Genomic DNA, 14,005 nt, shown 5'->3' with positions numbered 1-14,005 from the left:
CTAGCAGCTCTCCACTGATTGCTTTATCCCTCCTCCCACCCACCCACCCAAACTGACCTGAAATGTGAGTAGCCCACACAAAGGGGCAAGGTGCACCTGACCTCCGGCCCAAAGCTTTCAGTGCTCTCCCACTGCCAAACTTCATCGGAAATATCTTATACAAGAAAAATAAGATGAAGCGGTTCGCCCTTTTCCAAATCCTTCACTTTCATCTCTGCTGTAGCTGTGCCTCCTGGCTACCTCTGATTATTTCGGTCTCCCAGCGGAACGGCTCTACAACCTCCGTGCCTCTTCCACGGATCAAAAACACTCAGCTGTTGTGTGTCAGCAGTTCCAGTTTACTGGTTTCCAAAGGAGCAAACTTTGGAGGTGCAACGTACTTCTGTTGTTCCCCAGCACACTCCTCATCCTCTGTGGCCATTTATTTGTGCATCTGCAGGTTGGCTTGCAGTATGGGGCTGAAAGCTCAAATTCCTTTTTTGTTTCAAAATCAAAACCCAACAACAAAAGCCACAGATTGAAATGTTTTCCTCCAAGGTTATTTTGAGGCAAGTATTTTGCCTTTGTTTCCAGACTCTTTTAAAAGCATATGGTCATTTTCTAGATTACTGCTCCAAACAACTTCAGATGAGTAAAAATGCATGCCATGTTGTGGGAACTAGTCAACAGAGCAATACAAAGAATACATTTGTAGGGTACATCCCATTAGGTAATGCTGTATGCCAAGTACACCAATGCAATGGCGATGGTACACCAGTCAATCATTAACACTGAGCACTTAACAGACCTTTGTTTGCCAGCAGAAAGCGCCAAGTTTTCCAAAGGAGACTCCAGCGTCAACATCAGCAGAACATGCTACAAGTGAAAAAACTTGCCTGCGAGGGTGCACAGGCATCTGCGCACACTTGTGCATTTTTGAATGCAAGTACCTTTTTGTGTATGTGAAGACTTGTTCTGTGCACAGAAGCCTACACACAAGATGGGCACAATTCAGAAGGCACCTTTAAAGATTCCTCTGTAGGTATATTAAAAAAAGGTTATTTATATGTAAAACCCTCTCTGTTTACAGGACTCATGCTCAGTTGGGTCTGCTGGGGAGTTAGATTAAAACTAGCAGGGTTAGGCCTTGTATCTTCCCATTTCCTTCGACGTTTGCCCAGTGGGAGGAGACCAGAAGACTGAGGGATTTAACACTGAGGCTAGAGCTACATTGGATATGAAATTGCATAGCTTTTAGCAAGTAGTAGTAAAGGCCTTCATATTACCATGCAGCAAAGCTGGCTACAAGAAGGGGCTGCAGAAGTGTACACTATACTGCTCACGGGAACAGCCAGGCAGGTATCTCTGCAATTTCATCTACCCATTGCTTAATGCTAAAATTAAAAGGCATCTGAATAGGTGTGTGTGCACAGAAGCACTGTTAGAGCGATTGCTTGGATGACTGAATTCAATTAGCAGACACTTTCACGCTGGGCAAAAATGTCAAATATCATTTTATAAACACACTTCATACGCAGTTCCCCACGCTTGCTCTGGCCCTCCTTCCCCGATTGTTGTGTTAATAGATACGGATCTGAATGGTGCAAACACCAAGGAGGGAGAAGATTTGAAAGGAAGGGGATGAAGTTAAATAAAAATAAGATGTTAGCTAAACTTCAGGAAACGCTTCCAGAGAATGTGCCTCATTCTTTTTAACCTTCCCTCATAGGTCAGGTTTTCTAAACCTCTTAGAATTTTTGTTGCTTTCCTCTGGACTCTCCCCAGTTTGTCCCCATCTTTCCTAAAGCGCAGCACCCAGAACTGGACACAATGCTCTACTGACGCCCCACCAGTTCTGAGTAGAGTGGGCCAATTAGCTCCTATGTCTGATATAGGACCTTCCTGTCATTACCTCCCAGAATAACATTAGCTTTTTTGCAACTGCCTGACACTGTTGGCTCATATTCGATTTATGATCCACTTTACCCTCCCCCAGCAGTGCTACTGCCTGACCTGTTCTTCCCCATTTTGTAGTTGATTTTTCCTTCCTAAGTGAAGTACTTTGCCCTTGTCATTATTGAGTTTCATATTGTTTTGTCCACAAACTGATCCACATGCCTTATAATTCACAGAAACACTCCCCCCTCCCCATACAGGGGCAGCTCCAGACACCAGCGCACCAAGCACGTGCCTGGGGTGGCAAGCTGTGGGGGGCGGCGTGCCGGTCGCTGTGGGGGCGGCAGTCAGGGATCCTTCGGTGGCATGCCTCTGGGAGGTCCGCCGGTCCTGCGGCTTCGGCAGTGGGTACACCGAAGGTGTGGCACCGGCGGACCTCACGCAGGCATGCCGCTGAATCCACATTACCAGCCGGACCTCCCGCAGGCACGCCGCCGAAAGCCGCCTGACTGCCGTGCTTGGAGCAGCAAAATACATAGAGCCACCCCTGTCCATATATACCCACCCCCTCTCTCTACCTCCACATATTAAATAGCGGGGTGTTGCAATGAAATCACATATTAAGACTCCGGTATTTTCACAAAATCTACAGTATGCTAGGAAGATTGAACGGCTAAAAGATATGCCTGTAAATTGCTGACCTTGTGGTAGGAATCACTGGGTGAAATTCTATGGCCTGGGTTATGCAGAAGTTCACACTAGATGATCATAATGGCCTCTTCTGCCTTCCTACATAGACTAATTATCTACATTAACAGCATTTTGCAAACCATTAGCCTGTTTGGCGCTGGTTTGCTTATTGTATTTCCCTTCTCCCTCCACTTACTAATTCATAACATTCAGTAATTAGCAAATTGGCAGTAATTAGTGAGTTTCTCCCATATAGAAGAAAGCTTCCAACCAAGACAGCAACAGTCTGACCAATGAGGTTTTTCCCTAGGCACGTTGGCTATTAGACAGGTTGTGTTGTGGATTCCTAGATTCCAAGGCCAGAGGGGACCATTGTGATCTTGTCGGACTTCCTGACTAGCACAGGCCAGAGAAGCACTGCTATGTCAACATTTTTTAAAAGTTACGTTTTAATGTATTTACACTTAATCCTCCACTGTGTGGAGGCCCCAAAACCTCAGTTCTGCCAGGCTCCTCCTTTAGCCCTTACAGCCATGGGGCCTGTATTATTCAGTGGGGGGCATGTAACTGGCAGGTACTGACACCAGCTAACCCAGGGCCAGATATAGGAAGAGCCTAACCCGACCATTTGTAGCCTTCAGCCCTTCGGCAGGACACCGGATCTGCTGAACATGTGAAAGCTGCACTCGCCTCTCCAACGCCATCCTTCTTATTCACCAACCAAGTCATCAAAACCGAACATACTCCATCAAGGGCCTTCTTTGAAACTGAAGGACCGGGGTCAAGTACACTTCTGTGTTACACAATACCCTGAAGTGTGCTACTGACAGCGCGGAGGAGTTAGCACAACAAATAAACATTCTCAGTGCACTCAGTCGAACCCAGCCAGGGACTGTTGGTTAGTTTCACATGGCAATATTAAAAAGAACTTGATATCCGGGCACTGATTGGTGTGAGAGGGGAATGCAGTACGATCACATCTACACAGCAAGGGGACCGTCCACCCTGTTCCTGCCAAACCCAACAGTCAAAGCCCCAACACTCTCCAGCTCCTTCCAGCAGACTATGACAACACGGCTGCTTGGCATTTTTCTTTCATTTGCTGTGTCAAAGAAAAAGCAGCTCTCACCAAGCTGGCAACAAGCTCATCAAGCTTAAGTCTCTTCTGTCCATGCAGCCTGACAGACGTACCTGAAAAAAAACCTTTCAGCTAGTTCCCCTGCTCCATTCTGGAGCATGAGAGAGGATCCCTGTTAGCAAGTTAGAAGGGAAATACAGGCTGAACTGAGAGACTCGCTCAGGAGTCACCCGGAAGTTCACCTGAGAAGCCTCATTTCCAAACAACGGGTGACCCTGCCAAAAAAGCAGATGAAGGGCACGACCCTGCCCATATGCACGGGAATGCATAGCACAGGGCACGCTCCCAGACCGGTGCAGAGGAATTAGCAGAAAGGGAATGAGTCTGTAGCTAAAAATAAGGCTCACGTTATTTAGCATCAGTGTAAGCGAAGGGCTGGGAAGGTGTGAGGGGACCAGGAATGGGATGGGCCCTTCACTTCTAAGTCACTGGCCACGCTGGCAGTGACTAATTGTTTAGTGGCCTGTGTATCAAGAAATATTCTTAAATGTAGATGTGCGTGTGCATGCAGGACAGTCCCCAGCTACAGAACCTTGGCTCCGGAGCTCCAACTGTGGCAGCTCGTGCTTCTAGGTCTGGCGGTCCCTGGTTCAGGTGCCTGTGTCAGCCAAGCGGGCAGCTGTCTGTCACACCCCTACCACAGAACTCACACGTCCCCTACTGGCAATTTCAGGACTGAATGGGCCGTGAGAATCCTCCACTCAGCTATAGAGGGGCTCTCTCCACAACAGGGTTGTGTCCCGTTGTCCTACATCCTCGGTCCCTGGGCTGGCTGCAGAAGGCGCAGGGAACCCTTCCTCCTGGCTACGTGCAGGACTGAGAGATAAACTTGCCTTTGTAGTCACATCTGGAGTAGCCACATATTGGGGAGCAAATCCATAGACCGTGTAGCAGGGTCCAATGTGAGAGCCACCCTCCCTCTGACGTCCAGACAGCATCAGGCTCTTAACCCTTTCTCCAGCACTTCTCAGCCCTTCCCAGCCAAGGCTCCTCCCAGCCAGCTCCTGACTGGTGTAGACAGCCCCATTTAGGGTGACCAGACAGCAAGTGTAAAAAAAATCGGGATGGGGGTGGGGGGGTAATAGAAGCCTATATAGGAAAAAGCCCCCCGAAAATCGGGATGTCCCTATAAAATCGGGACATATGGTCACCCTAGCCCCATTCCACCTCCTTTCCTGACCCTGGGTCTCTCCTGTCTTCTCCCATGATTAAGAAGCAGGGGAGCTTTATATACACAGTTTCCTGCAAGACACAGGACTAGGAGTCAGCATGTGACCTGCCACTACAGCTCCATTTGTAAAGGGGCCAAGGTGCTCTGGGATGTGTGCACATGCCTCTGCTAGATGCAGCGACAGAGCCCTTCACGGGAAGGGCCAGAGCCCCATGACATGATGCAGATAGGCACCCTTTAGAAATCTCTGCATGCAATCTAGTTATTCCCCACTTCAGATTGTAGTGGCAACAGAATGTATATTTAGCCACCACATTTGGTTAAACTTTAGCCTCCTCCTCCCTCTGTTTCTATTTTTAACTAGCATTCTCGTCATTGTAGTGTCTCCAATTCAATCTCCTTGCTTGTAGCAGTTGCTGAAATTAATCAGTTTCCATGGTAAAAAAGTTAGACCTTCCAGCCAGGCCTGAAGTGCATTGGCAAAATCATTGCAGGGAATCTTACATGACTGCTCCATGCCTGGCGTTGCCTCACACTTGAAATCATCAGGATTCACCAAGAAAAATGTAAATCATTCATTAAACCACCACTATGGTTTCTCAGAACAGCGGTCTTTAAAAGTGGCAGATTTTCACACTATAATTGTTTTATTATTTTTCAGTCAGTAATTATACTGGATATTGTTGCCTTCTCAACTTCATGTCATTCCTTCCTGGGAAAGTTACAGTGATTGGTGCAAGGCCGACCATGCAAAGCAAAAGGGAGGTGTGAAATTGATTTAAATGTTTTTTTTCTGGGGGCAGGAGAGGGTTTGACAAACATATGCATAATTGTAATTAAATCTGAGGGCTAATATTGTGACTGAGATTTTTGAAAAAATATGTATTTTTTTCTGGTAAACACCCATGGCATTAAGATAATCAGGGATGACTTTGTATATTAATGACCAAGAGAGTCTAAATTGTAACAGAGGTGAATTCTCATCAAATATTAGAGTAGTGGATAGGGCTAGCACTTTTAATAGAGACTGGATTGCGGCATGATAATCAAGATGATGAAGAGGGGTCAGGATCAATAGATTCTTTAGGGCTCAGAGGAAACCCTGTAGATTAGCCACCCACTAAAGACAGATTTTTAAAAACTACAACTCATCCTCTGACAGTTCATCAGTGTGACAAAAGATGAAATGATCAGCTATTTCAGCTAGGGTAGATGTTTAAGAAGTATCACTAGGGACAACAGAACAGTCTGTGAGGTCTTCTATAGCATGATTCGAAGAGCTATTTTAGCACTTAGAAGTGTTTGGCAAGGGTTAATTAACCCTTGGAACTACAGGTTAGCCAGTGCAGGAGGTATCTTAAATATGAACATTTTACAGATGGGGAAACTGAGGCAGTAACTTAGTCAAGGTACCAGAGGCAGATGGGATGACAGCTCAGGTTCCCAACCCTCTGCTCAAGCCTCAGCACTTCTTTTGTGACACTGAGGTGGTTTTCTCTCAACCGGCAACAAGTGACCACCTCTCCGAAGGTCTTTATTATAAAACCTCAAAAATATACAAATAGTTCACATGACTGTAAGAGTGCTGAAATTCGAGGGTCACGTGAAAGGGCAACATTTTCGCTGGCTAAACAATCATCAGCCAAAAGAGTCAGCGGAATCTCTTCTCAAAAGCTTTGTTGTACATACGAGAGACAAACAGAATATTTATTGCGGGGCAATTTGCATTCAAGATCTGCCCCCAGGATTAACATTTCAAGCAGAGGTTGAAATTTTTACTGCCAATCTGGCTCACCAGCGTCTCTCCCCCGCCCCAATGACTTCACATTGCAAACCCATAAACAGGAGATCAGCTGCTGAATTTACTTACATCAGAAGCAGGACCTTTATCAGCACCCGGGCAGGAGAAAGTAACAAATTCATGGCACCGCTTGTGTACAACGAAGCAGCAAACTGCAAAGAAAATGCAGTGAAAATGTCAATCAAAGGGTAAATGAAAAGCTTGTAACTAGTTACATCAGGATATGAGGCTTTTCCACAGGTGCACTGAAACATGTTGGATCATTACATTTCATTTTCTAGGTCTTTGTAAGACATGCCTAATTAGCCTCCTATCAGAGCCGTTTTTCAAAAATGTTGTTTTCTATCAGCAGTCAGAATTAACAGCATTATTCAGTTATTTCTCAGCAAAAAGACGCCCACCACTCCTAAGGCCGGTCACTTTTCGACGAGACCATGGTGGAATTTAAGAACAGCTTGTTGCATGATATCAACAGAGATCGCATTTCAGTGCAACTTCACTGAAGTGAAAAGCTGAATGAACATCATAAACAACTAATGGAAAGCGTGGATCACATCTACATCCACTTAACTTAGCATCACTGATGTTGGATGCTCTGAAGTTACCTCATGTATAAATCATCCTGCCATGCTCGGACTCCTACCTCTCCCAAGGTGAATGTACACTACAGGAGAGAGAGAGCATCAGTAGATAGACAAGAGCTGTACAGCCTAATGGAGATTTAGCTTTAAAGGGGTAGGCAGATAATAAGTTTGTGGGAGGAAAACTCTCTTCTCCAGTGCCAGAGGCTCAGTAATTTGCCATACTATGAAAGCAGTTGTTCCCTCTTCTCTATAGCTTTTATAGTTTACACAAGGAACCCATCCACAGATTCAGGGCCTGTGTGTGGAGGTCTTCCCTCTAGGAATATCACAGATAAATAAGTCACAGGATGCCAAGGCCAATGTTTTCAAACCCGGATGCCTAAAATTCCATCTACATGACCTGATTCAGCAAAGCACTTAAGAACATGCCTAACTTTAAACATGCAAGTCACGCCATTGAAGTCTATGGGACTACTCGTGCTTCGAGTTATGTATGTGCTTACGTGGTTTGCTGGATCAGGGCTGTATATAGGCAGCGAAATCAAAGTGGCCTGGCCAATTTGCTGAAAGTCACTTTGATTTGGATGCCTAAATACTAAGGTAACTGTAGACACCCAGGGGTGAAAGTGTTAGCCTCAGGGTTTCTGTACAGCTCCAAGCTATACCCTGGCTTACTGAAAATAGCAGATATTTACTCCCATCTTACAAACCATTCACACCAGCATCTCTTGAAGAAAAACAAAGACTTAAGGGTACTCTGAGTCAGATACCTAAGGTGCAAAGACTGGCAAATTGTGAAGGTAAAGAAACCAAGATGTCACAAGGCATTAAGCCCAGAGTTCAATGTAGTATTGCAAACAGTCTTGCACTGCAGACTGAGCACAGAGGGGTGTGAATCTCGAACATGCACCAGTAGCTGTCAGCAGGGAAACAGGCTTCTACCACTTGAGCTAAAGGCAAAGTCACTAAGCTTGGAGTCAGTGGCAAGCTCTTCTAGGGCCTGGTTACAGAAAGCAGAAGGAGACAGTCACATATCTAAGGCAATATCTTACACGGGTACTTCCTATGCAGACTGGTGCATGCCCACAATTTAAACTATAGTGTCTGAATTTGTACCCTCAAAACTGGGATTATTTGATATTTCACAGAAGAACCAACCCACAACAGAGCACACGGCTGAAGGATTTGAATGAGTAGCTGCAGAAATTGTGTATTAAATCCTTCAGCACAACCAGTCACCAGCAGTTCCTGGGTTAAACAAGACAAGATGCCCAGTGAAATGCTGCTTGGCCAAATGCACCCAGTCTCCTGTGTCTTCTCTCCCTCCCATCCTCGCTCAGCTCTGCACTACCTACCAGGTATTCCATAGGCACGGTGATCTCTCTAGCTCTAACTCGGGGCATAAGTAGAACTGAATGGCAGCTGTTAATAACTTGGCACGGTCTCTGGCTAGTGAAGAACTTGTCTGGGTTAAAGGTAACTTTGGCCTTGGCTACACTTACCCGGTAGTTCGGCGGCGAGCGATCGAACTTCTGGGTTCGACTTATCGCGTCTAGTCTGTACGCGATAAGTCGAACCTGGAAGTGCTCGCCGTCGACTGCGGTACTCCAGCTCGGCGAGAGGAGTACCGCGGAGTCGACGGGGGAGCCTGCCTGCCGAGTGTGGACCAAGGTAAGTTCGAACTAAGGTACTTCGAACTTCAGCTACGTTATTCACGTAGCTGAAGTTGCGTACCTTAGTTCGAATTAGGGGGGTAGTGTAGACCTGGCCTTTGACAACGACTCTTTTGGCCACATCACATTAAAACTCCATACCCCTCCGCAAGAGCCTCTTTCTCCTAAAGCACAACTCCTTCCCCCGAGCAGCTTTGAAATTAAATTCAAGAGCAAAAAGAAAATACATGGTGCAAAAAGTTCAACAAGTTCAACCTGGAAGGTCTGAGACAGAGATGGGAATCACTGATGTGTGTGCATATGAAAATGAAGGCTTGATTACATGGGTACAGGACATCTTTTGTAGGAACAAAGCACAGAGCCAGTGAAACCTGCAGCTAAACTTCACAGTCCTCTCATTGTAGCGAGATGTAGTGGGCCGTGTGCTCTTCCATTTCCCGTTTCATTATGAAAGAAGTGAAGGTAGACGGGTTTTTATGAGTGGCAAAATTACTGCCAGTAATTTCTTCCCCCCCATAGGAACTTGGATTGGCTCCTCCGCGCCCTACAAGTATCTGCCTTCTTGAACCACTGAGCCTCCTTCACAGTTTCTCCTCTGCTCTCTGTTACTCATCTGCGTATGAAGGCAGCACAATCTGGGAAGCAGGAAGGAAGAAATTAAAAATCTATTAGCAACGCTCTCTCTGAACCTGGGTACAAATTAAAATATGCCTCCAAGACACATTCAAGTGCAGACACCCTCAGGATGTTGCACGATGAAGGGTAAATTCCCTGGTGGCTTCTTTAATTTTTGCTTGGACTGTTACCAGTGAGGTTGTTACTGGACTGAGTGGCCCTTCGCTGTACCACTTTCCCCACCACCCTCCAAATATAAAGGAAAAAGGAAAAACTCTGCTGTTGAATGCAAGCTTCACTCTGAAAATCTAGAAGGCAGTCAGCAGTGCTCTCTGCCCAATACTGTGCTCAGGGTCATCAAATCTAATTCATGCCTTGCCTGGCTCAAGGGAATCCACACTATAAATTTGAGTCAAGTAGTTTGGACTGAGCCTATATTCAAGATGTACAGGAATGGTATTAAAATGTCACTTCTTATAATAAGCTGATAGCATTAGACGGCTGACAACAAAAGCAGTGTTTGCCAAGAATGGACAATAAAAGACAGAGCAGCTTAAAAAAACTGGATTAGAACTGAGACAATGAAAAGATAAAGCTGTAGGTTGGTGCTTTAAGTTATTAGTGGCCAGTTTGTTAAATGTCTTCAATTCTACTAAGGGGCTGGCTTCAGTTCACTTTCCTAACAAAAGCTTAAACTGTGTATTTCACTTCAGCTCTCCTCAACTGTTAATAACGTGAAGCTGGATATTCAGGTGGGGACTGGATTACACAGACTTGACAGTACGTCATGGAACTTTTCAGCTTTATGAAGCTGCCCCAACTCAATTCTGTCTGAGAGCTGCAACTCCCTAATAGCTGAGTGCTCTATATGGAATGGCTGAGTGGTCTAAAGTCTAGTTCCTAGTAGTATAGTGCCCACCCACCCACCCACCATCCCTATGTGAGAAGCCATTGAGACTGAATTCTCCTTCAGAAGGTCGGAGCTTCTGGTTGGATTGAAGCAGCCTGGCAGTATGGTGTGGAGAAAATACCACAGGCAGCCACCACAGCAAAGAACTTGGGCTATGGGTCAAGGACTCCAGTCTCCATCAGGTAACTTCAACCTGCATTAGAACTTCTTGATCTTTTGATACTGAACTCGCCAGCCCAAATAGGAGGTTCTCTTTGCTGCATGCTTCCCATTGCTGTAGACGCCCTGCCGGCCTCAAACTGTCCTCCCCACCAACCAACCCCATTCAGCTTCAAAACCATCAACTTAGCGCACGTGGTCATTCTCATAGCACTCACCCACACAAGCCAGGAGAGCCCCAGCAAGAGAGACAATGGACTGGGGCGGGCGCAGCTGCCCTTGCCTTCACTGCCTCTTTCCCTGACTAGTCGTTAACCCTCCCAGTCGTCTTAGGGTGGAGTCGTAAGGAAATAAATAATGGGAGATGATCTAATTCCCTTCCCTGATTCCAACACGGGTCACACAATTTGGCCACGAATTTGACTTTAAAATGTTTCCCACTGTTTTGTTTGGGGCTTTTTGGTTACTAAGCCAAGATGGATGAGTCTAGGATGAAGTGATGAGATCCCTGGCCAGGAGGAAAAAGACACAGACTTGGGAAAATGGATTTGCATCTGGAGAAGAGCAAAGGGCAGCAGCGGAAGCTGCATTTACAGAGAGGCTTTAAAAATAAGAGAAACTTAAAGGAAAGTAGAACCCACGGGTGCACCCACGAGGCAGAGAACTCAGCCAGACCAGGCCTCTCGCCTCTTTCTGTGCCAATACAACGCCTCCGGAGGAAGAGCTCTTGTTGGAATTCCATGCAATGGCTCATCCCAAAGTTAGGTCTGAGCTCCCCCTGCTGCGCCGCAGGAGGAAATGAAAACACCACTCCTTTTCCAGAGCAGGAAAGGCCGAAGTAAACTGAGGCAGCCATGCTGATCCCACTGTATTGAAAATAGCGGGGAAATGAAGTGAAAGCTGTTCGCTGGACAGACCAAAACGAATCAGCAGCGGAAAACCAGAAAGTGACCCAAATTCTAAGAGGATAAATATGAACAAGTTAAATGGCAAAGCGATTTTCACTACGTAGTTGACAACATTGAACCGGCTTCCTCTACTGTCAGATGCACCTGACTTCTACAGGAGAGATTCACTCCCTGAATCCTGCCCACGGAGCAGAGAGATTCTCATCCAGACCTTCACTTGCCTTTTCCATTTCTGCAGCTTCCCCCTCAGCCCCTCCCCACCCAACCCTCACCCCGTGTATCCACTAAGACCGTCTTGCCAATCAGACCACAGCACCTGCTCTTCGAATCCCTCCCTTGGGTCTCTTCACTGCCTCAAGATTAAGCATCTTGTCCTGGCCTCAAGAACCTGAGGAAGTGCCCCCCTCCCTGCTTACGTGACCCAATCCCTTACCAAGTGCCCCTCCAACGCCAATGGCCTGGATCAACCATTTGTCAGCATCTCTCTCCGTTGCTTTGCACCCCACTTGATATCGGGATATGTTTGCGCGAGTGTGACAAAGTGAAACTGTTCTTAATGTTTCCTCTGAATACTGTGTGGGTGCCTCAGTTTCCCCTATGCGTCCCTGCACCCCAGCGCTGTCCTGTGTGTATAGAACCCCCTTCCAGAGCAGACACACCAGACCTCGACCTTCACAGCTCACTTCTGATGCAACACAAGAAATGAGTCAGGCATTTATTTATATAGACACAGAGGCTGCTCCACCACGCTGTGCCCTCACCTCTGCTGAGTGATCCTCCCACTGCAGACCCTGCTCTTCCTCCCCAACTCCTTCCCACTCTAGCCCCTTCCTCGTGCCGTGTCTAACGTTGGATTTTAAGCTCTTTAAGACTACCATCATCCCGGTCTTGCTTTTATTGTGCAGCACCTACTACATTTCTTGGGACTGCGAACGCAACCACTAAAACGTGGCTGGGCAAAATGACTGTAACAAGCCAGAAAGATGATTTCAGCAAGAGAAACAGACTCTCTGTGCCAATTTAGCCTCTGAGTAACGTTTAGTCTTGACGGAATGCCGGAGCAGATGGCATCTGGCCTTATGGCCTTTACCTTTGTGGATACAAAAGGTAGCCTCATTACTGGACATGGGGAATACCCCAATTTCCATCACTAATGCTGGTTTAACACAGCTTTTCATCCAACTTATTACATGAACATTCATTTCCTCGCTAGCTCTGTTATAATGTTCATTTACAGTTTCAGACACATGGGTAAGAGGCTTAAAGATCTCCTGACAGATTAACGAGTTGGATGGGAGTTTGGGGAGTGCTTCTCATTTGTCCTAACTCTGCTACAACCCCAGCTGTCTTCAATCGGAGCAGAATGAGGCCAGCACTGAGCACCCCACCCACTTGGGTACATAGCACTTGCTGTTTCACTTGCAAACTGCTTGGTGTTGCAACTTCAGTTTTCCTGATCAACCTTACACATCCCAACCACCCCCCTTTGACAGATTCCACCCGAAACCTTTCCTTGCGTCAACAGACTTCAAGCCCATGCATTTTGTTATAGTACAACAGGCTGACATGTTCATTTGGTGAGCTGATCCTAGGAGCTTCTATGAAGTCACCTTTATGTATCTTTCTTCAAAAGGACAAATAAAAACAAATTTCAAAGCCACCTCAGTCTAAAGCCGTTCTTCCCAGGATAGGCCACCCCTCCCCATGCCAATAAAGTGCTGAACTGGAATATGTTTCCAGACAAAATAAATCTGAGGAACGCCATTACCAGTTTCGGAATAAGCAAGATGCAATGAAAGTTAGAAGCCAGGTTAAAAAAAAACGGTTTTGTTACTTAGACCTTAGAATACTGGAACGGAGAAGGATTTTACAAACTTGTTGTAGGACAAGGCTAGGTGAGGAGGGAAGACAGGATGGGATCAGCTTAAAGGGGAAAAGGAAAAGGGAGGAGGGTAAAGGATGGAGATAGCATGGAGGGCAGGTGGAACAACGCTTAAGAGGAGAGACAGAGAGCAGCTGGAGCCAATAGTCCGTAAGCAGAAAGGGAAACCAAGACACACAAATCTGAGGCTCAACTTTGGCCTGTGTCCCTTTCTCTTGTGAAGGAAGGAAGGAAAGCACCACGCCTTCATTTTAAATATCCCACTACATGAGCAGCACAGGTGTCGAAACATCCATTTCTAGTGACAAGAAAAACTAGGAAGTCTAGGTCTGCTCAGAAGTTCAAACCATCCCAAGTTTTGTAGGACAGCCTGTCCCCATGCTCTTTTGAGGTTTCATTTCAGAGTTTAATAATTAAGGAAGTCATTAAATATACATACACCGCTAACACCTCCTGGCCTTTCAGTGGCGTCCTGCAGGGCACATTAGCAATGCAACATTCTGCCACCGAGCAGAAAAATAATTACGGTGCCTTCAAAATATTACATGTCACAGCTCAATTAAGCCAGCGATACCACCACCGCCACCCATTGCAAATGA

At 46.2% G+C, this 14,005-nt stretch overlaps 1 protein-coding gene across 4 annotated transcripts in view; it reads right to left on the bottom strand.

Annotated features, from left to right (window-relative positions):
* Window positions 1-14,005, bottom strand: part of PRKCB (protein kinase C beta) — a 235,275-nt gene that overhangs the window by 136,936 nt on the left and 84,334 nt on the right. For 2 of the 4 annotated variants that reach the window (XM_005288918.3, XM_005288917.4), the window contains exon 3: window positions 6,745-6,827. The exons of the other annotated variants lie outside the window; for them this stretch is intronic. In XM_005288918.3, the coding sequence (XP_005288975.1) occupies window positions 6,745-6,827 (83 nt within the window). The remainder of the gene's footprint in view (window positions 1-6,744; window positions 6,828-14,005) is intronic. 4 annotated transcript variants of the gene reach the window in all.

This window comes from Chrysemys picta, chromosome 10 (assembly GCF_011386835.1).
Source record: "Chrysemys picta bellii isolate R12L10 chromosome 10, ASM1138683v2, whole genome shotgun sequence".
Lineage (NCBI taxonomy): Eukaryota > Metazoa > Chordata > Testudines > Emydidae > Chrysemys > Chrysemys picta.
This window is presented reverse-complemented; position numbering and strand designations above follow the sequence as displayed.